Below are 24,276 nucleotides of genomic sequence, written 5' to 3'. Positions count from 1 at the left end.
TGCAGCCACTCTGGAAAAGAGTATGGAGGTTCTTCAAAAAACTAAAAATAGAACTACCCTATAACCCAGCAATTGCACTACTAGGCATTTATCCACAGGATAGAGGTGTGCTGTTTCGAAGGGACACATGCACCCCCATGTTTATAGCAGCACTATCGACAATAGCCAAAGTATGGAAAGAGCCCAAATGTCCCTCAATGGATGAATGGATAAAGAAGATGTGGTGTGTGTGTGTGTATAGTATACAATAGAGTATTACTCTGCAATCAAAAAGAATGAAATCTGCCATTTGCAACTACATGGATGGAACTGGAGGGTATTATGCTAAGTGAAATTAGAGAAAGACAAAAATCATATGACTTCACTCATATGAGGACTTTAAGAGACAAAACAGATGAACATAAGGAAGGGAAACAAAAATAATATAAAAACAGGGAGGGGGACAAAACAGAAGAGACTCATAAACATGGAGACCAAACTGAGGGTTACGGGAGGGGTTGTGGGAGGGGGATGGGCTAAATGGGTAAGGAGCACTAAGGAATCTACTCCTGACATCACTGTTGCACTATATGCCAACTAATTTGGAGGTAAATTTAAAAAAATAAAAAATAAAACAAGTTAAAAAAAATAAAATAAATAAACGTTAAAAAAAAACTAAAAAAAAAAAAAAGAATGTTCACATTAGTGAACTCCTGAGTGGCTCAGTCGGTTAAGCATTTTGTTCTTGGTTTCAGCTCCAATGACTTGGAATGCTCTTCTCTCTGCCCTTAATCTGCACACATGTTCCTGCTCTAGCTCTCTCTCTTAAAATAAATAAGGAAACTGAAAAAAATGTTCACATTAGTTTCAAAGTAGAAAACAGAGACTACTCTATTCAAAATAATGGAAGGTTACAGAGATGATAATTATGCACAGAAGTTGGTAGTTGGGCTTGGAATATATTTTCTCTCTTACATTTGAATATGAGTGAGTCTGCCTTTTTGAGAATGTCCTCTGAATGAAATACTGTTGCCACATTGGTTAAGACAAGACCCAGAGATTATGTAATTTTTCCATCTAATATTCTTTTCTCAAAGTCATCAGTGAGCAAAAAAACACCAAGCAAGTGGTTATGGATAGTTGCAATTTTCAATAAACTTGAAAGTAAGTACCAAATTAAATTTACAACTATGGAACAGAAATGATAAATATAGGCAGTGTTTTTTAATTTTATATTCTACATGTCTCTGTTCTGCTCATCATTAAATCTAATAAGAAAGATTTATAAACATGGTGTCCAATGATAAATTTCAATGAATTTCTGGAGGCAATCTTAAGGCAGCTCTCCATAAAATAAATCATAACTGTATATGTGCTATTTACCTTATCTTTTTAAATATTTGGTGATAACTGTTGATTAAGTATGTATAGATATAACAAGTGACAAAATATTTAGTCACTGTTGAATTTCTGGAGTGACAAAATATTAGTATTAGATTCCTTCTGATTTTACCAACTATTTCTCAGTTTCCCCATCAGAAAATTCACATGTATATTACCTTAACATTCATCAGCTTTAAAAATGGCTTCAAAGTATGTACTGTATCTAATGACAGAGACCACTCCATTGTAATGTGCTTTATCCTCATTCCTATAAATAATGAATCTTTAAATTAAAAAGCAAAAATTAAAGATGGAAAGGATACATGAGTACCGCTGTATAGTGAGATGTGAAGGAATAACAGAAATGTAACCTTTTAAAAAAGATTTTATTTAAAAAAAAATGTTTATTTGTTTGTTTCTGAGAGAGAGAGCAGGGGAGGGGCAGAAAGCGGGGGGAAAGAGGATCTGAAGCGGGCTCTGTGCTGACAGCAGAGAGCCCCAGGCAGGGCTCAAACTTACAAACCGCGAGATTAGGACCTGAGCTGAAGTTGGACACTTAACCAACTAAACCACCCAGGTGACCCTTAAAGATTTTATTTAAGTAATCTCCATACCCAATGTGGGGCTCAAATTTATAATCCCAAGATCAAGAGTCACATACTCTACAGACTGAGCCAGGCTGATGCCCCAAGAGATTTAACTTTTTATAAATTTTTGTATTAAGATGTTATAATTATAAGTATGTACAAGTTTTATAGTAAAAAATTTTAAAGTGTACTCATATGCAAAGATTTTATAAACAAGCTATATAATTTAAGTTTATATTATTTAAAAAAGTGTATTGTGTGAAAACATACACTTATGATGGTATGATAAATTCTGGGAAAAATTACTCTTAGTTTTGTAGTAGCTATGCATGGAGTCAGTCCTTGAGTTTTAGTTAACTTCCCAGGGAAAGCATGTGAGCCTATTCCAAATAAAGCTACCAGTATAGTCCCTAGTGCTTGGGAATTCTAACCACTTTAGCAATATCAAGGGGGAGATAGCTTCTTGAGCAACTTTAGACCTCCCGGCAGAGACCCATCTTGATGAACCAAGATTATTCCAAAAAAGTTGAAAAGACCTTCACAGAACTACATGGGTCTGTTTAAATCTTATCATAAGGCTCCCCTGGATATTCATGTATTTTAAAATTAAACTATGTATATAAATTTTCTGAAATAAAGAGTAAAACCAGGAATACGGACTCTCTTAGTAAGACCAAAACTTTTCACTTTTAAATTATACTTACATGTGATCTGTTGATACCTGGTTGAGGCTATGGACAAGCTGTGAAACCAAATTATCATCCCTACAGGCCAAAAGGCAGTTCACCTCTTCTGCTATTCGTGCATTAAAGAGAAGGCTCTTTGTAGTTGTAGCAGGTAAGGGGGATGGAAGAGGCAGCTGGTTCAGGACTATTTGGAATAAAATCAGATTATTAGAAACTGAGTGTAAGAAGTCTCTTTACAGTATCTGCTTACAAATATTCTGGGATTAAAAACAAGTTGTAAGTATCAATGTGACAAATTATTAAAAGGCATTCTACCTCTCCCCCCAAAAACCCCAATCAAGTCTACAAAACCCCAAAACATCACTTGGGTAATAACAGATTTTATTACTAAGAATAAAACTCAACTCCTTTATACACATGATTTTTCAGATCTTAAAATTTTTATTCACTTAATAAATGAATAAAGTAGCCAAAACAAGTAGCGTTAAAAAGTAACTTCTAAGAATTGAGAATACATTAACTAATCGCATTTATTTTTGCCTCTAAGATTTATCAGAATCACTAGTAATCTCACATAAATAAACCAAGTAATAATACCCAACTTTTCAAGTAACAGGTTTTTAAAACGCTTGAGTATATATAAAAAATAAATAGCTCACTTTGGCAAAAGAACATTCATAGAATAAGGATTCTGGAAGAAGCCAAATATCTAAGGAATTATGCTATCAATTATAAATTTCTAAATAAATAGTTCTCTCTTCATTCTAGTGTAACAGCAAAAAAAGGATATGTTTTTACAGTAGTTTAAATTCAGTTATTTACAGTTTCTTCACATAATGGAAATTTGTTTATTTGTTTAAAGTAAAAGTTAAGAAAGTTAACTAAAGTATCTTTGTTTTGGGCTTATTTTCTAATCACTTATACAGTGTAATTATCAGGCTCACAGCCCCAATGGCTAAAAACAGGTTTTGTTTTTTTTATTAGTAAAATCACAGGAAACAAATTATTACTTAATAAATAGGATTTACTGGGCAAGCTTTTAAAATATAAGGTACATTTGAGAGAATAGGGAGGACAAACAAAAATAAATCCCTGGTAGTATATCTGATTTGGCACTCCTATGTAGAATATTGTTTATGTCTTACAATAAAGTGAAAACAAAAACTAAAGACAGTTTCACAAGTTTTCTTACCTGAGTTATCCTAACCCCACCAGCTACTTTCTTATCTCAGACTTCATAAACTAGCCATGTTACTTTCCTAACCTCAAAGCTATCAGCCTTTAACTATTTTTCTCCCAATAAAACCAGTGGAAATCAACAACAGAAAAACAGTATTAAAGGACTGCTGAACACAGATAAAAACGCTTAAGAAACTCTTCAATACAGAGAACAAACTGAGGGTTGGTGAAGGGGAGGTAGGTGGGGGGATTGGTTAAATGGGTGATGGGCATTAAGGAGGGCACTTTTCAGGATGAGCACTGGGTGTTGTACATAAGATATGAATCAATGGGTTCTACTCCTGAAGGCAAGACCACACTGTATGTTAACTAACTTTAATTTAAATAAACAAGGACAACACTGATGGGGAAATAAGTGTGGAAACCTTGACAGTTATTAAAACTACCCCTCAACTAGAAATGAGCTGGGGCCAACCACAAAAACCAAACACTTCTTGAAGTTATTTTCTCATAGCTCCTTTATTTTAAAGCCCCAAAGCCTGCATAATGCAACGTCCTCACCTTCTACCCTTCTCTCTCCCACCTCTTTTTCCTTTTATTTATTCAAGTAGGATGACACGTGGACTGACATTGTAGGTAGCTTTTTGCACCATTACCCAGGGACTAAGAATTAGAGTTAGAGCTAGCTACCACAAGAATGAGTCCCTAAAAACTGTGTTACAGTAAGTAAATCTCAAAAGAATGATGAAATTCTTTGAACTTAAATGTTCAGAATAAAATGGGCTGCTAATATCTATGACAAACTCCAAAAGATTACTGAAAATGACATCCAAAATGAACATCACTAAGAAATTAGATTAAGTCAGGCTATCAATCTTTCTTCTCTGAAGGGCAGTTTCCATTACCATTTCTAGAAATGTTTTTTTTAAAGTCTATATTTGTTCCTATATGCAAATCCATGCTTCTTCAGTTTTGATTTTTTAATGCTTTGTCTCATCTTCTTTGGTCCTTACTTTTGTACTGATTCCTTTATCGTGTTAAGACCTTTAAATAAAGGCCACCATTTCTTAATTGGTCATTAGGATGAAACAGAAATTAAGGTCTTATCTACTAGCTGACCACTCTAATTTTGTTACTTTCACATGCATGCCAATAAACCAAAGGAAATAATGATATTTGTCATTAAAATTTTTAAATCTCAAATAATTTATTTATGACAACTGCAAATAATTTTTTCTACAGTCTCTTAAAAAATCATTGTTAATACAGAAGAGAACACAGATTAAATAAATTGACCAAACTTACGGTCTGTGAGACTAGCAATCCCCGCGAGAGTAGTGATGGGGACATGGGGCATATCCCCATTCATCCTGAAGTTCTGGAATGGTGTTGCCTATAAAAGTACTTAGTTCAGGTGCCAGCTGTCATTACTTCCCATTTCCCAAACACTGCAACAGAAAACAGACAATTATTTGTAAAAATATGTCAAATATAATACTATTAGGGAAATGCCTATAAAAAATAAGATTTTCTGCTTTCCTTGTCTGTCAACCTATACAACAATAATACCTATCATTCATTTATACTTACCATACATCAGGCCCTGCAAAGTGCTTTGCATATATTAACTAATTTAGTTCTCACAACAACAATGTAAGGTAGGTACTATTATTTTCTATATTTTACTGATGAGGAAATTTATTTACAGGGAGTTTAAAGTAACTTGTGGAGGAAAGATTAGAACCCAAGCAATCTGGCTCAAGAGTCTGTGTAACCAGTAGACTGTATTACTAACCTGGGATACTCAATTTTGACAAGTACTGTAATTCTTTTCTATATCATAAGCACATTAAAATCTAGCTGGTAACTTGCCCTTCTAATTAGGTTTCTCACTACTCTTCTACATAAACCATCCTCTTCAAACAAGCTGATCAGATTATCTTGAATTCACCTTGTGTTTTTGCATTTTTATTTATTTCCTTCTATATCTCTCTACCTAGGTAGCCCATCTGTGCTTTAATCCAAATCCTGTAATTCCTCAAGATCTAGGACAAGTTCCCACTATCTCATGAAACCGCAGACAAATTCAGCTAAAAGCTTTACCTTAATCTAACTTTCACTTATAACACTTATAGCCTAACATACTTTTGTAAATAATTATACATTCCTTTGTAACTTTTGGAAACTTGCCTTGTTTCATCCTTATAGAATTACTTTATGTTAATGTACTTACCTTGCTTTCCCAAGTATCACTACATGCTTCTTAATGCCAACCAATCACTAATTAACGCACAACCCATAAAGGACAGAGAAATACGTTAACATTTTAACATTCCTCTACAATGACTTTGTTGACTCAGTTTTTATGATGCAATTCTGTGTCTGTGTGTACAGACAGTCTGTTAAATTCCTGACATGTTTTCTAATTCTGTTCAGTGTCCCCCAATTTTTCTCATCTTATTTGATCTTGTGGCTCTTGGAATCTTTATCTTTAATAGCGTACTTGTGTAAGAACTTTTTTCTGAAGTACATAATACATTTTAATAATATGCACATTAGTCAAAGATATGCCTTTATTAAATAACTTCATAAACTCATCAGTAAATAGAAGTCTACTCCATATCGACTAAGACACAGTGCTAAAATAGAAAGTTGAATTGTAATTTTCACTTTAAATGTTTCTTTTTTTGAAATGTTGCATTTGCTCGTCAGTCACTGTTAAGAGAACCTCTAAGTTTTTTGAGTTGTAAACTTCAAAACAGTGAAATGATATAACACTAATAACTTCTCTCTCTCTCTTTCTCTCTCCCCTCATGTATCTTAATGTATCTTTCCAAGTATTTTTTTAACAGTAGAAGTATACAGGCAGTTAAAATTACAAATTTTCTTTTTCCACAAACACAATTATAGATATATGTTGACAGAAATTCATAAAACATATATGTATGGTTTAACAGAGTTATAAAGCAAGCATCCAAAGAACCACCATCTAGAAAGTTAGCACCCTAGTTCCTACCACAGGTAACAACTACCTTGTCTTTTGGGTGATTTTTTTTCCCCTTTATAAGTAACAACTGTCTTGTCTTTTTGGTAATTATTTTTCCCCCCTTACAGTTATGTCCTTTATATGTACATTCTTTTCTAGTAGCCAGCCAAGGAAAAAACACTTCCCTTTGCTGAATGACTGACATAAAATTTGCTAGTAGAATCCACTGAAAGGATATAGCACAGGAAATAGTATAGGAAAGACTACTGGCTATCTTACATTTGTTCTCTTGCTACAATATGGACTTTACTCTTTGAAGTTATTAATTATGATTCTTTAACAACACTAAAGAAATTTAAGGAAATACTGCAAATTTAGCATCAAGTACTACGAAGTTGTATCAAGTAGTAAAAAAAGAAAAAAAATTGAAACCTGACAGAAGTCACCAAAACATGAAACATGACAGATTTTTTTTTTCTAAGTTTGGGCTAATAAAAAAGTTAGTTTATGCTTAATAATTAATGGGAAAAAATAATTGCATGCAAATTATGTACAAAACAGCACAAAAATATCTTGTTATTCTTATACGACTCATCGTTGTAAATGTAAATTGCCATACTCCAACAGATTAAGTAACAAGTGTCCATATTATTTAATTCAGAGGACAGGAACCAATAAAGAACAACAAGCTAGAGAGTTATATCGTGGGCTAACCAACTTTATTCCACTTGCCTAAATCCCACATAACATGTAAAAGTAGACCCAATTCCAGCTGGAGTTTTTTAGTTTAAAAATGATTTAATTAGTTCTCACATATGAATTAGGAGATTAATAAACCTAACCACAAGATTGTGCTTTTCTTCTTAGTGACATAATAAGGCATGTTAATACTCTGATGTCAACTGAAAACTGGGAGTAAATGGGGAAAGAAAAGAGCAACAATGCTTGTTTGGTTTAAAGTGCTTTAGTGTACAGACTGAGTACGTGACTACTGACAAATATTATTTATACCTCACTGCTGAACTATGCTGGTTTCATTGGAAGCCAAGCTTTTGAAGAACAGCAAAGATTTTGTTAGAAATGGACTTAAATTTTAGCTAAAGTCACAGATGTTGATGAATATGAGTAATTTGCGGAAATAATGCTGCCTATGCTGGAAAGTGACCAGAGTCCATCAAGAAAGAGCATTCCTAAAATTCTAGAAATCAATATGCAGAACTCTAACTAATTAACATGGCATTTCTGGCTCTGGATTGGGCAATGTTTGGTCTACCTGGCTATGTGAAAGTATACTATCTTTCATGAAACTGCTGAAACTGAAGCTGAAAGTCATTATCTCTGGGGAACAATGTGCTTGGAATGAAATGGTAACCAAATGGGAAAGATTATAATAAGTGCTTTAAAACTGTCACTTAAGGCAGTACTTTACTCAATTAAAATCTGTGAATGGTGACCAATTAGTAGATTATAAAATAGAATTAGTGGGTTGAGATCAACACTGAGAGGGATGGAAGGAATAGAAACACAAGTTTACACTGCATACTGCTTTGTGACTCCAGGTAAAATGTCTGTGGGTCACTAAAGCAAAGCAGTTTCAAAAGTGCTACCTAAAAGAATTGGAAGAGTGGACAAAGAAGCCCACCTCCTAAGTGGTGATGAGAATGCAAAAAATAATGCAACTTGACGTACTACACGGCATATAATAAGTGACCCAAAAAGTTAGCAGTGTTAGTGCTAACTGAAAAAAAAAATTTTGGGGGGGAGAACAGAGGAGAAACACAGATGAATTAGGGAAAAGGGGTCTTTTCAATAATATACATAATCTACTTCCAAAAGATATATAGTAAGTTATTATTTGAAATTCCAGTATATATTTCACCATAGTATCACATATATGTTTACTAGTCCTAGGCAGGCCCACCTATAATTACTTAAATGGTAAGGTAGCCAAAACAAATACTGGCAAAGAAAAGTAGGGGAAAAACTTAACTGTTGTAATACTAAAAACTAAATCAAACACACACACACACACACACACACACACACACTAAGAATGCATTTATGGCTTATTTTAGAATGGCCTGGTTTAATTACAATAATTCTTAATTACTGGAAGATACTGGCAAATTCTCATTTCAATCCATTATAATGAATCTGACGTGAAAATCTTGACAAGATTTTAGCGTATATGCTGCTGAAGCAAGCACTCTTGACAAGATTTAAAACTTTTTTTTTTTAATGTTTATTTATTTTTGAGAAAGAGAGAGAGACAGAGCACGAGCAAGGAAGGGACAGGGAGAGGAAGACACAGAATCTGAAGCAGGCTCCAGGCTCTGAGCTGTCAGCACAGAGCCTGACACAGGGCTCGAACCCATGAACCATGAGATCATGACCTAAGCTGAAGTCAGAAGCCACCCAGGCACCGCGACGAGATTTTTAAAAAATGTTTATTTATTTTGAGAGAGTGTAAGCTGGAGAGGGACAGAGAAAGGGAGAGGAGAATCTCAAGCAAGCTCCATGCTTATCACAGAGCCGGACAAAGGGCTTCATCTCACAACCATGAGATCATGACCTGAGCCAAAATCAAGAGTCAGACACTTAACCAACTGAGCTACCCAGGTGTCCCTTGACAAGATTTTTTAAAGGCTCTGGTTCTTTGTTCACTTAATTTAATTTCACTTTAAAATTTATGGTTTCTTCACACAAACAAAAGAAATGCAAATAAAACATTATTGGTAGAAGTTATAATAACTCAAATTGGGATGTATTTGGAATAAAAGTTCCTCTCATAAGCTGATGGTAGATGAATTTTCCTGGGCAGCCAGTGTGTACGCTAAAGCCAAGAAATGTGTACAATCCTGTTTCAATAACTTCAATTTTTTAGTAGTAAAAAACTGTTAGAAATGACATTTACTGAGCACCTAGTACCCAATAAAAAATACTTTAAGTGTACTCTTTTTTTTTTTTTTTTTTTAAGTTTATTTATTTTGAGAGAGAGAGAGAGAGGAGAGCCTCACTCCCACCCAGAGCCTGATGCGGGGCTCCATCTCACAAACCACAAGATCATGACCTGAGCTGATATCAAAAGTGAGACGTTTAACTGACTGCGCCACCCAGGTATCCCTTAAAGGTACTCTTATTTAATCCTTATATGACACTGAAGTACTCATATTACAGTTTTATTTAATGAGGAAAGTGATATACACAGAGGATACATAATTTGCCTAAGGTCATACAGGAGAAATCAAACTCGGGCTGTCTGGTACATGGACATTTTACATAACAACTAAAATGTACAGCAATATTATTAGTTTAACATGACTGATATACAATAATTGACATTACATCCACAAAAGATTACAACAATTAAAAATCATGTTGTACAGTCAATACAGATGTGAGGAAAGAAACAGTCACAGTATCTAGCCCAGGAATAAAGAGAACAGCCTGCCTGGGTCTGAATCCAAGCTCTCCCTACCTTTTGATAGCATTTATTAGTCCTTCATTATGATGCACCCAATAATGTTTATTTTGTAACATGGTGTCAAACACCATGCTAGGCAAACAAATTTCAGTGGTTAACAAGATGGAAACAGTCTCTACCCCTCAAAATTTGAGTTTGGCCACAGGCATGCTGTAAAGGGGAAATCATCTAGGGAGAGGACACAGAAAGAATCACTGAATTAAAATCTGAACTAATTTTACTTTGAGTACTCCATATTTTAATCCTTCCACAATCTGCATCAAATTTATTTAAAAACAAAGGCAAAGATTCTTAAAATTCATGAAAAGATATTCAAGATATATTGCTAACTGAAAATAATAACAATGTGTACACAGTTCAAGTCTACTTTTATTTAAAACACATTTTTATACAAATGACAGTCTAGGCATGAAAAAACATTCTTTAAGATTATATTTTAATTTAAACCATTAACAATGGTTAGGGGGTCGGATGTATGTATTCTGGAATTTGGGGGAATTCCCATTTTTGTAGTATTTATATCTATATTACTTGAGCACTTCTTAAAACTACTAGAACATTACTTTTTGATTTAGAAAAACAATGATATAAACATGTACAAAAATGGAAAATACTAAAATGAATCTTTTAAAAAAAATGTTTATTTATTTATTTGAGGAGGGGGGCAGAGAGCAGGAGAAAGAATCCTAAGCAGGCTCCGTGTGTTGTCAGCACAGAGACCAGTTTGGGGCTCGAACCCACAAACCATGAGATCATGACCTGAGCCAAAATCAAGAGTTGGACACTTAACCAACTAAGCCACCCAGGTGCTCCAAAATGAATTTTCTAATAGTTGCTGCTATATGTATACGTAAATACATATTTAAATAATTTAAATATTTAAATTATTACCTATGAAACCTATGTTACGAATCTATGGTATGAAAGTGCTGTGGTAGATGCTAAGACTAACAGAATATGCAGGATGCATTCACAGACACTTTTGCCAGAGCACAAGGCTAGAAAGGTGAATTGGACCCTGCAAAGGAGTTTGTATGAAGTGGTGACCTTTTTTATTTTTCATATCCTTGTTGTAAGCGAAAAAGTTTCAGTAAGATTAATGTAAACAATAAGGAAGATGGAGTGGCAGAAAGAGAATGGAGGCAGAAAGTTGTTGAATACTGCAATGACATGTAACATGACATGTTCTGATTTCGAATGTACTCAGAGATTCAAGTGCCAACGTAACATCCAGTTGGAGATAATCTAAAGTTGGAAATTCCAGAACTGACAAACAAAAGCAGTTGGAATTACAGCTATAGATATGAAAATGATCCACAGAGGATTGGTAACAGTTAAATTATAATAATAGGAAATAGGCAAGACAAGGTAACATTGTGGGGGAAGGTTTTTTTTTTTTTTGCTGTTTGTTTTTTTAACACTTCTTATGTGTGAGACGTTAACATATACCCCTCCTTAACTGTTACCCAAGTCAGAGGGTTGTGAAGATTATTTCACAATTGCAAAACCGAAGGCTCAGAGCCTAAATGCTTTACATAGCACACAGCAAAGCTGGGATTTGAACTCAGATGTTTCTAACCAAATCTTATATTCTCATGTATATCCAAAGGACATAAAACCAGGAAACATCTACACTGCCATGGCAGAAGGGAAACCAATAAACGGTAAGGAAATTGAAGCTAAATGTGTGTTCAAGGTCTCATAGTTAGTAACTAACCGAATCAAGTCTAGAATACATTGGATTTAAATTTTTTTTTTTTAACGTTTATTTATTTTTGAGACAGAGAGAGACAGAGCATGAACGGGGGAGGGTCAGAGAGAGGGAGACACAGAATCCGAAACAGGCTCCAGGCTCTGAGCTATCAGCACAGAGCCCGACGCGGGGCTTGAACTCACGGACCGCAAGATCATGACCTGAGCCGAAGTCGGCCGCCCAACCGACTGAGCCACCCAGGCGCCCCTAGAATACATTGGATTTATAGCTCAGTATTCTTTATACTTATGTTGTCATCTTGCATAATTATAACATTATTTTGAATGAATTAAGATTTCCTGCATGTGGAATATTTAGCTAATTAACACCGTTCTTTGGTAATAATATATTATTTTTGGGTGGGGAGACAAAGGGGGCTTAAAACTAGTATATTTTTATTATCTCAGTTTATATTACATTTAATAGTATAAGTTGCCTCAAATTCTTTTGGGAAACAAATGGAATAAAAGTCCTAAACAGCCAGGTAAGGAAGTGAATAATACACATACGTTGCACTACTTACTAATTTAAGCAGGTAACAGTGGCCCCCTTAAGAGCGGTGCCCCTCAAACAGAATCCTTCCACTTTAGTCAAGCTCCCTTCAGATCCCTTCAAACTGCCTAAAATGTATCCAAGAACAAGAGTTTCACATTCTATTTAAGATACTTCCAAAAGATGTTCCTTAAATCCTAGCTCAAAAACAGTTCCCAATCAGCCACACTGTGAAAATTTTCACTTTGTTAAAACATTTGTTTTTCTATAGTTCTAAGTTATTTCTATTAAATAACAGAAATGCAAAATAAAAGCAAAAAAAAAAAAAAAAGGCAAAGCTCTAATGCTCTCTTTGTACATAGGCTTTGCTTCTGGAAGCCTGAGCTCTCTGCAGCCACCATGCTGGAAACCAATAAATGTGTGTTATTCTTGTGTGTGTTCCAATAGTGCAGCCATATCATAATATATATAATATTATATAATATAATATAATATAATATAATATAATATAATATAATATAATATAGAGGAATACAGTTACATTATTGAGTACTATTATAAAGAGAAAGAAGTCACAAATCAGGTTGAAATGTATGGTGTCTCATTTTATTTTATTTTTTAAAATCTTTTTTTTTGGGGGGGGGGTATTTATTTTTGAAGGAGAGAGAGAGAGACACAGCATGAGTAGGGGAGGAACAGAGAGAGAGGGAGACACAGAATCTGAAGCAGGCTCCAGGCTCTGAGCTGTCAGCACAGAGCCTGACATGGGGCTCGAACTCACCAACTGTGGGATCATGACCTGAGCTGAAGCCAGACGCTCAACCGACTGAGCCACCCAGGTGCCCCTGATGTCTCATTTTAAAGAGTATGTATACATTCATTCAGAAGTAAAACGATTAGTAAAACTATGTATTTCGATAATCAGTTTTCTTCATTGTTCATATCAATTTATTTCACATGCATTTTTATATAAACCAACTTTAACAAAAGCTTGTATTACTTTAAAAGGTCCCAGCTGATTATTAAACTGACTTACAGAGGCCTGCTGAGTACTTATACAATGTCTAATCTTCTTTAATTTTTTAAAAATATTTATTTTTGAGAGAGACAGAGTGTGAGTGGGGGAAGGGAGGAGAGAGGAAGACACAGAATCTGACGCAGGCCCCAGGCTCTGAGCTGACAGCACAGAGTCTGACATCGAGCTTGAACGCACCAACCACAAGATCATGACGTGAGCTAAAGTCGGACACTTAACTGACTGAACCACCCAGGTGCCCCAACAATGTCTAATCTTAACAAATATGCAAAAATACAAGCTGCATTAGGAAAAAACTTTCCTGAGTCCTGGAATTAATATTTAATTTTTATTTCTTCTTCTTCTTCTTTTCTTTCTTTCTTTCTTTTTTAATAGAGAGGCCATGGAGGAAATTTCCAAGTGCTACTATAAATTACTTGGGTTACTAGTCCCATTCCCACACCAAAAATTTTATTTCTCACTTCCTGTCCACTGCAGAAGAAACAGCCCATCTTAAGCCCCTCATTGAGGTTGAAACTGTACCTTACACCATGACACTACTTAGTATACTATACAAAGGTATTAGAAATTAAAAAAAAAAAAAATCACACTGGAGATTTTTTCTTTCTAAATGAGGTTTAGGTCTTAAAGAACTATAACATTCAGATGTGGGTCTCAACTTCTGACCATAGATATCTGACACTACATGATTAATTAAATATGAAATATAAAAGAAAATGCTTTTATGTGAAATTACTGAAGGATCCACAAGAGGGCATACTTTCAACTACTATAAAAATGTAAAATTCCCTGTTTCTTTCTGTTTTGTTTTTTAAGAAATAAAGATTACTTATTTAATTTTAATTCCAGTATGGTTAACATACAGTGTTATATTAGTTTACAATACAATTATTCCATAATTCTATACATTACTCAGTACTCATCAAGAGTGTTCACCTATCCCCTACCCACCCTCCCTTGGTAACCATCAGTTTGTTCTCTATAGTTGAGTCTGCTTCTTTTTTTCTTTGTTCATTTGTTTTGTTTCTTAAATTCCATATGAGTGAAATCATATGGTATTTGTCTTTTTCTGACTTACTTCGATTAGCATTATACTCTCTAGATCCATTCATGTTGTTGCAAATGGCAAGATTTCATTCTTTTAAGATTTCATTTTTCTTATGGTTGAGTAATATTTCATTGTGTGTGTATGTACACACACACACCTACACACACACACACCACTTCTTCTTTATCCATTTATCTATCAATGGGCACTTGGGCTGCTTCCATAATTTGGCTACTATAAATAATGCTGCAATAAACATAAGGGTGTATATCTTTTTGCATTAGTGTTTTCATATTTTTTGGATCAATACCCAGTAGTGGAATTACTGGATCACATACTAATTTTATTTTTATAAAATTCACTTTTTTTTTTTTTTTTTTACTAAGTCCACCAAAGGTTAGCCAGGTTCTTCTGAATTGATTATTTGGTACCATTAGAAAGCAAAAGATTCTGAAGTTTGCAATTTTTTTTTGTTTAAACACACACAGGAAACTTTTTTTTTTTTTGATGACTATAAAATATAAGAAAGGCCTAGATACATCAAGACTTTTACATTAACATTAAATTATAAAAGTATGTAATAGTTGTATTAGTTATTTTGTTTCTGTTAGCTATTTGAATTTGGCTGCCCTAAAAATCTTTTCAAGAAATTTTGGCTACCTTAATTTTTGATCCTCATTAAGTGATATACAGTCCCTTGGAACAATGAATTCATCAAGACAACTTAGAACAAATGGATTATGTTTTATACTTTAGGAAATTTTTCCAATTCAATAGATCATTTACTTAGAATATCTAAGAGTAATTAAGAAAGAGCAGAGGAAGATATACAAAAAAAAAAAAATCATAATCACTTACACATAATCTGCATTACTGATCCCTTTTCTGCCCTAACTCATCCAAAGATATCATTCCAGCAACTCTCTTGTCTTCATCATCAATTTTCTCTCTTACTGGATCATTCCAATCAGCATGTAAACATCTATATACTGGTAAGTTCCCCTACTCCCATAAAAACAAAACAAAACCCCTTATCTGGAACTCCTAGGAACCTTATCTTGACCCTTCTAAGAACTGCTTAATTTTTCTGCTCACACAAAATTTCTTCGGTTGTCTACATTCATCTCTAATTTTCCTGCATTCTCTTGAAATGACACTATATGTGTTTTTATTCTCATCATTCCACCAGGTGTCTTGCCATGATTAGTAACAGTATCTATACTGCTAAATAAATACAATGGACAGCCTCAGGTCTCATGTGATTTGACCTAGCATTCAACACAGTTTGAACAATTCTTTTGTGTTTCCAACATATACTCCTGGTTTTTCTTCATACTGCATTGGCCACCCATGAATCCTGTTTTGGTTTCTTCTCATCGTCCTGTCCTCCCATATTTTAATCTCATTCAATCTCATGACTTTAAAATAGCACCTGTAGGGGCACTTGTGTGGCTCAGTCATTTGGGCACCTGACTTCGGCTAAGATCATGATCTTGTGGTTCATAGGTTTGAGCCCCACATCAGGCGCTATACTGACAGCCCGGAGTCTGCCACCTGCTTCAGATTCCATTCTGGTCTCCCTCTCTCTCTCTCTCCCCCCTCCCCTGCTTGCACTCTGCTCTCTGCTGTCAGTGCAGAGCCCACTTTGGATCTACTGTCCCCCTCCCTCTCTCAAAAATAAATTTAAAAAGAAAATAGCACCTGTATGCTGATGACTCCCAAATTTGTATCGCCTACTTTGACTTCTCCCCTGTATACTAGACTCATATACCCAATTGCCTAGTCAACACCTCTGCTCTGATGCCCAGTAAGTACAGGTCTAGAACAGAGGTTAGCAATCTTGATTCTGACTTTTAAGAGTCTGAATTATATCCTTTAGATAATTCCTTTATTAGGTATGGTTTGCAAATACGTTATCCCAGTTGTTTGCTGGTCTTTTCATCCTCTTAATATTATCTTTTGAAACTTTGATGATGTCCAATATATCAATTTGCTCTTTCGTGGGGGTGATCGTGGGTAGATGGTAGTGGCATTCGACTGCAAAGGTGCATGTAGAAATTTTCTGGTGTGATGGGAATGTTCTATCTACATCATGAAGGGATACTGTTTACATGAATATCCCCATTTGTGGAAATTATAAAGTTAAGATTTCGGTTTTTTGGTATATATAAATATTACCAAATTCCAAAAAACTGTAAAGGTAATAACGATAAATGAGCAGTGGTTGAAGAATGGGCAGAAGTACAGATGAAACTAAAATTTCAACATGTTGATTAAGCTGGGTGAGGGGTACTGGGCATTCATTATACTCTTGTTTACCTAGCATATATTTAAAGTTTTCCATAATTAACAGCTTTTTTTTTTTTTTAAGGGAACTTTTTTGTTAGGTGAAAAATACAGTCTCATAGGAGGTCAGCATTAATTAAAGCCTTTTTTTCCGGATCTATTACTGCTAAGCAATGTGCTATAGGCTAAATGTTTGCGTCCCCCGCCCCCAAATTCTTATGTTGAAACTTACTTCCCATTGGAAGGCATCTGGAGGTGGGGCCTCTGAGAGGTGATTAGGTCATGAGGGTGGAGTCCTCATGAATGGGATTAATGCCTTCATAAAAGAGACTCCAAAGGGCTCCCTTGCCCATTCTGCCATATACAGACACAGCAAGAAGACAGCCAGTATGAACCATGAAGTGAGTTCTCACAGACACCAATCTGCCAGCACCTAGATCCTGGAATTCCCAGCTTCCAACACAGTGAAAAATAAATTTCTGTTGTTTATAAGCCACCAGTCTATGGTATTCTGTTGTTACTGCTTGAATGGCCAAAGACATGGTATGTCTTTCAGGCTCTATTTCTACAATTGATTTTAAAAACCCATAAAAGAATTCAAGAGACCCAAACATAGCCATTAAATAATATAACTAATGAATGCAGAAGAACATATTGGGATAGCTTTTCAGGAAAGATAAACTTTTTAAAAGTCAATTTAAATCATTAACAGCTTCTTACTGAGGAGTTTTCTTTCAAAATTATTTTAAATAGTTCGCTTTACAGGGAAAGGAGTTCTAAACAGAGAAGTGATTTCTCATTCATGTTATCTATAGTAACCTTTTGATGATTTCCACCAGACCCCTCTACTATTTTATAGGAGATAAATATATAAATTGAGGGTGTATATTTCTCTAAATTTATAAGCTCATGTTCAATGAACTAATCATAAAATAGATTTCATACCATTAAATGCCACATTCTTTTTGTATATAAAATGAAAACAAAATAGCTCTTTAAATTCTGTCACTATCAATCCTTCACTAGGAGAAATGAATTTTTAAATTTTATATGAGATTTCTAATTTATTTAATAATCACAGACACAAAAGTAAACTTTCTATGAAACTCAGAATATTAAAAGAAAACATAACAGCAACTATATACTCAGATAGGTTAATAGAAATGGCAGAATCAAATGACTTTGAGTGTTATGTATAATCTCCAAGATAATGATTTCAAACAGTAACAGCATTTGAACTCTTTAATTAAATCTTAAACTCTCAAAACAATATTTTCACTGTTTTTCTTTCTTTGGTTTCTTGGTTTAGAAAATCTTGGGGTATTAACTAGATAGTGATTTCCTATGACTAGAATATATGATAGCAGATGGATAGTTTAAAGTACCTAAAAGATCTTGTGTTCATGTTCTCTGTCTCTAAAAAATACAAAAATTAAAAAAAAAAAAAAGTACCTAAAAGAAATGATTGAGAAATCTCATCTCATGTTACAGAGGACTTTCACTGCTATTTAAGAAATCTAAGTAAAACTGGGGTGTATACAAAAGAAGGATATAAAAAGGTTTCTCAAATAATGTTTTAACACACTTAACTATTAAACATAAACTCAAAAGCAAACTAAAAATGGAAATAAAACACTTTCAATTTTGATCAGAACACTGAACCACCAGGACTTGAGGAAGTAGTTTAACTTCTCCTTACCAGTGCTTGATAATATTAAGTATGCTTATCACTGGGTGATGAAATTTGTAAGTGACTAATTTCCTTTTTCTTGTTTATCTGACTTCCTAATTTTTAAAGAAGTAAAACTTTATGTATATATAATAATCATGCACTTAGCACTTAACACCTGAACAGGACCTGACAGATAGTGGGTATTGTGTATATAATGGTAAAAAACCAGACATGGTTAATAGAGAGTCCAGTAGGAGTGATATTATAAATAATCGCCATGTAACATATAATTACATACTGTGATAAATCCCGTAACAGCAATAGCAATAATAAATAATAGTTAGCACTTAATATCTGCCTGGAATTGTTCTAAAGAATTTACATAATTTCACATTAATTTATATTGAGTTCATTTAATTCATATTTACATATTATAGTTCATTTAATGCTTATCCTATTAAATACACACTACTATTACTTTCACTTTAAGATAATAAAAACTGAGGAATATAAAGGTTAAGTAACTTGCCAGAGGTCTGATTCCAGAGTCCATGCTTTTTTCTAAATGAAAAGAACAGGGCACTTTGAAAGAAAAAAAGATAATAACTAAGTTTACGTTGGGGTAATGCAAGAAGTCACAGAATGTCTCATTAAGGGAATCTCATGAGGAAGAGTTAGGCAAAAGGGGAAGAAGAAATGGAGACAGGGAATGATTAGTATGTTCTAGTCTCTAAAGAATGACAGAACCTAGGCAAAAGGAAAAGATTATGTGGCTGGTATATAATGATGGACTGTTCAAGGGCTTTCGATTTCATTTCGTGCCACATAAAAAAAAAGTAATCTACTAGCCACTGATATATGTATGTCTTAGCTACTGAACATGGCATCTATAGCTGCTTATTTGGAATCTATTTCACACAGCCTGCATATACTCCTTAAAAATATTAACTTGAGTTTAAAATCAGTTTCTGCATAATTACTCATCGCTTTAAAATTCTAGAAGAAATAAGAATTTGTCACAAATAAGGTATGAAAATAACTGCCTCAGAATAAACTTTAAAGGATAAACCTAAGTGCTAAGTAAGAAGAAAAATTAAACTCTTGGGTGTTTGTGAAATGAAAACTTATGTTCATGCAAAAGCTTGCACCTGGATGTTCATAGCAGCTTTACCTATAACAGCCCCAAACAAACTGGAAACAACTCAAGATATCCTTCAATGCATGAATGGTTAAACAAACTGTGATAAATCTACACCACGGAATATCACTCAATAAAAAAGAAACAAAGTATTGATATATAGTACTTGGATGGATCTCAAGGAAATTTTATGCTGAGTGAAAAATCCCGAACTCAAAGTATACAATATGATTTCATTTAAGTAACATTTCTGAAATACCAACATTATAGAAATGAAGAGCAGATCAGTGGTTGCCAGGGATTACAGATGAGGAGTGCACGTATGTGTCTATGAAGTGATAGTACAAGGGAATGGTGCTGGATGATGAAACAGTTCTATATTGTTTGTTTGGTTGTTTAAAAGTTTGTTTGTCTGTTTGTTTGAGAGAGAGAAAGAGAGAATACGGGGTACAGGCACAGAGAGAGGGACAGAGAGAATCCCTAGTAGGCTCTGTACTGTCAGCGCAAAGCCTGATGCCAGGCTTGAACCACAAGATCATGACCTGAGCTGAAGTCAGATGCTTAACCAAATGAGCTCCCAGGCGCCCTGAAATAGTTCTGTATGTTGAGTGTGGTGGTAGATACACACAACCTTATGTATGATTAAAAAAACACACACATATATAGCGTAGGCATAGTTGGCTAAATCAGAATACTCTTAGATTGCACAAATGTCAATTTCCTGATTTTGACCCTGTACTAGAGTTATATACAATTTTACTATTGGGGGAGGCTGAGTTAAGGGTGCACCTCATGTCCCTATACTTTTTTTTTTTTTTTGCAACTTCTATGAATCTACAATTATTTCAAAATAAAAAATTATTAAAAAGCAATTAGAGTCTGGGTGCTCTATACAGTACCTAGTTCATTCACATTAGTGGCTTTTATTATTGAACCATGTTAAAATAAAGTTGATTTAGAAACTACAGAACACTTTATAGGCAGAATGTTTTTTCTTAAAATTTTTATTTTTTTAAATGCTTATTTACTTTTGAAAGAGAGAAAGCGATTGGGCAGAGTAGAGACAGAGGGAGACAGAGGATCCGAAGCAGGTTCCATCCATGCTGACAGCAGAGAAGTGGATGCGGACTTGAACCCACAACTAAAACCACAAGATCATGACCTGAGCTGAAGTCGGACACTCAACCGACTGAACCACCCAAGCGTCCCTCTTAAATTTTTATTTTTAAAAACTTTGAAAAGTTATTTAAATTTTTTTCTGAAGGTTTTAAATTTTTTAGGTTAGGGAGATAACTGTAAATTCTGATTTAAAGATTTAATTTCAATTTTGCAAATTAATTACAAAGTTACGCACAACTACCACACAAGTACAAGAAGCTGCCATAACCTTTACCCACACTCACCAATTGTTTACATTTTGCCCCATTTGCTTTAACACTCACAAACCTTCCTTCTTCCCTGCCCTAGGGTGTGGGTGTGTGTGTGTGTGTCTAAACTATGGGAGAGCAAGTTGAAGATATGGTCCATTCTTCTAAATACTTTACCGTGTACTTCCTAAGAACAAGAACATTCTCTTAGGTAATCACATCAGAATGAACAAAATCAGGAAATGTAACATTTATAAAATCTAAATATATCTAATATAAAGAAATATAATCTAAATAATCTTAACAATAATTTAAAAATCTTAAATAATCAAAAATATCTAGGGGCGCCTGGATGGCTTAGTCAGTTAAGTGTCCAACTCTTTGATTTTTGCTCAGGTCATGATCTCATGGTTCACGGGTTCGAGCCCTGTACAGGGCTCCACACTGACAGTGCAGAAGCCTGCTTGGGATTCCCTCTCTGTCCCTCCTGTGCGCACTCTCTCTCTCCCTCTCAAAATAAATAAAACTTTAAAATAAAATAAAATATGTAATCCACAGTCCCTCTTTTATCAATTGTCCCAATAATGTTCTTTTACAGTTATTTTTTTTTCTTGGTTCAAGAACCAATCCAAGATCACATACTGCATTCAATTTTCATGTCTCCTAAGTCTTCTTGAATCTAGAATACCTCCTTAGACTTCATTTATTGATGTGGATATCTTTTAAGAGTATGGGCATACTGTATTGTAGAATCCATCAATTTGGGTTTACCTGATGTTATTATTAGATTCAGGTGATGCATTTTTGGTAGGAATACCACAGAAGTGGATTTTATGTCCTCCTTAGTGCATCACATAATAAAGCGTCTGATACCAGTTTTTTCCTAATATTGGTGATGTTAATTTTGATTACTTAAGATGGTATGGGCCATGCTCTCCTCCATTACTCTTTGCAGTTAGTTAATAAGAAATTTGTGGAGATTTTGAGACTATATAAATATCTGATTCTAATTAAACTTTTACTCCCTAATTTTAACACCATTAATGATTTTCTATCAATCTGTTATATTTACTACTTAGCATTCTACTGTAATGGAGCATTCCCCTTCTCTCTTCATTCATTCATATCAGTGTACATTTGAGATTTCCTTTCCTTTCCTTCCTTCCTTCCTTCCCTTCTTCCTTCCTTCCTCCTTCCCTCCTTCTTTCTCCCTCCCTCCCTCTTTCCTTCCTTCCTTCCTTCCTTCCTTCTTTCCTCCCTCCCTCCTTTCTTTTCTCTTTCTCTCCTTCTTTTTCCCTTCCTTCCTTCCTTACTCCCTCCCTCCCTCCTTCCTTCCCTTCTTTCCTCCCTCCCTCTTTTTCTTCCTTCCTTCCTTCCTTCCTCTCTCCCTCCCTTCCTTCCTTCCTTCTTGTTGGCTCTGCAGGGCTTAAACTCACAACCCCTGAGATCAAGACCTGAGCTGAGATCAAGAGTTGGACTTTTAATCAACTGAGCCACCCAGGTGCCCCTTGAGATTTCTTTTTTATTCAATGGGTTATAATCTTTTATTATCATCATTTATTTTGATGCTCAAATGGTCCCAGATTTGGATAGTAGCAGCTCCTTCAAGCTCACTTCTGTGTCCTTCTGTTGTGTCCTATCCTCCTTTAAGCAATTCCTTACTTTCAAGGCAGTAAGATGTTTTAATCTTATCTCATACTTTTCCTACCTGAGTAGTGGAAATCAGCCTTTTCCTCAGGGAGGAGCTCTGGTTCTATTTAGTGGAGAATATTGTTTAGATATAGTGCCAGTTTTGCTCTGTTATCTCATTGGTATCTCATTGTAGGCTGAGTTTTAGTTTGAAAAGAAAATAAAGTTAAATGAAAATGAAGCAAGGACATTAAATGAAGAGACCCAAGAGAAAAATAAGTGTGTGAAAGCATGGATCTCAAAATAATATAAACATGTGAACAGCAATTTGTAAATTCCAGAATCACACAATTTTATAGTTGAAAATTATCTTAGGGATAATATAGCTAAGCTCTCTTATTTCTCAAATACAAAAACCAAACCCTAGAGATGGTACATACCTTGACTGAGGTCACAGAAGCAATTATTAGCCAAAGTCAGCAAGTCTCAATTCAATGTTCATCAAGTTCTGCTCTTATACTATTAATTAAAAAATAGTTATTGAGTGCCTACAATGTGCAATGCACTGTTGTGGCTAGAGATATATAGCAGTGACCAAAAAAAGACATTAATCTCTGTGCCCTCACAAAGCTTAGATCATAATATGGAAAACTGGATCGACTGCTTCATTTCATGTCTTTAGGGAAATGCAAATTACAGCCATAATGAGATACCACTACATTAAAATTAAAAAGACTAATCATTTCAACTGTTGGAAAGACAGCATGGTAAACAACAGGAACTCTGATACAATATTGGTGGAAATATACAAAATTGGTATAACTGCTTTGGGTAACTAACCATTATCTATCCTAGATATATACCCAATAGAAAACTCAATGACTTAAAAAACAAGTCTCTTAACCTCCTCCTAGAACCAGTGGCCAGGGTGGACATGTTGGTCTCTTAGAGATGTCAGAGGCACACAAGTGCAAGCCCATTCCTGCAAGTACTTTTCAAGCCTTTGGTACTGTCATATCCATCCACTAATTCCAATGGTCAAACCAAGTCCTATAGCCAAATGCAAAGTCTAGTATGGGTAGGGAAATAGTCTCTGCCTTTTTAGGAGTGGGAGGAACTACACAATCACATGGGAAATAACTTGGATACAGGGATGGGCAAAAACCTGTGGCTATTAATGCAATCTATCACTCTCACTTAATCCATTTTCAGGAATGGAAGGTGGTAGTTTTTAAATAAGCCCTCCAGGTGATTCTGATGCATGCTGAAGTTTGAAAGCGACTGGGCTCTACAGATTGCTAGGCCTCACTCCCAGAGTTTCTAGTTCATTAGGTCTTGAGTAATACCTAAGGATTTGACATTTCTAAAAATTTTCTGAGATGACGCAAATGCTACTGATCCCAGGGACCACACTGATAAATACTGGGTTAGGAGATAGGGAAAGGCTTCTGAGGAAAATGTCCTCTGTAATTAATTTTGAAAGCTTGGCAGGAATTGTCTGATGAAGAAGACTAGTAAGGGTGTTCTGGACAGGGGGGAAAGCAGGTGCATAGGTAGAAAGGTAGAAAAAT

At 34.8% G+C, this 24,276-nt stretch overlaps 1 protein-coding gene across 4 annotated transcripts in view; it reads right to left on the bottom strand.

The window, feature by feature from the left end:
* The window catches only part of NIPBL (NIPBL cohesin loading factor), a 198,715-nt gene that overhangs the window by 109,226 nt on the left and 65,213 nt on the right, over positions 1-24,276 (bottom strand). For all 4 annotated transcript variants that reach the window (XM_058717695.1, XM_058717686.1, XM_058717704.1 and 1 more), the window contains 2 exons: positions 5,120-5,262; positions 2,654-2,819 (listed from right to left, as the gene is read on the bottom strand). In XM_058717695.1, the coding sequence (XP_058573678.1) occupies positions 2,654-2,819; positions 5,120-5,183 (230 nt within the window). In that variant the 5' untranslated portion in view covers positions 5,184-5,262. The remainder of the gene's footprint in view (positions 1-2,653; positions 2,820-5,119; positions 5,263-24,276) is intronic.

This window comes from Neofelis nebulosa, chromosome 1 (assembly GCF_028018385.1).
Source record: "Neofelis nebulosa isolate mNeoNeb1 chromosome 1, mNeoNeb1.pri, whole genome shotgun sequence".
In the NCBI taxonomy this organism is placed as follows: Eukaryota; Metazoa; Chordata; class Mammalia; order Carnivora; family Felidae; genus Neofelis; species Neofelis nebulosa.
This window is presented reverse-complemented; position numbering and strand designations above follow the sequence as displayed.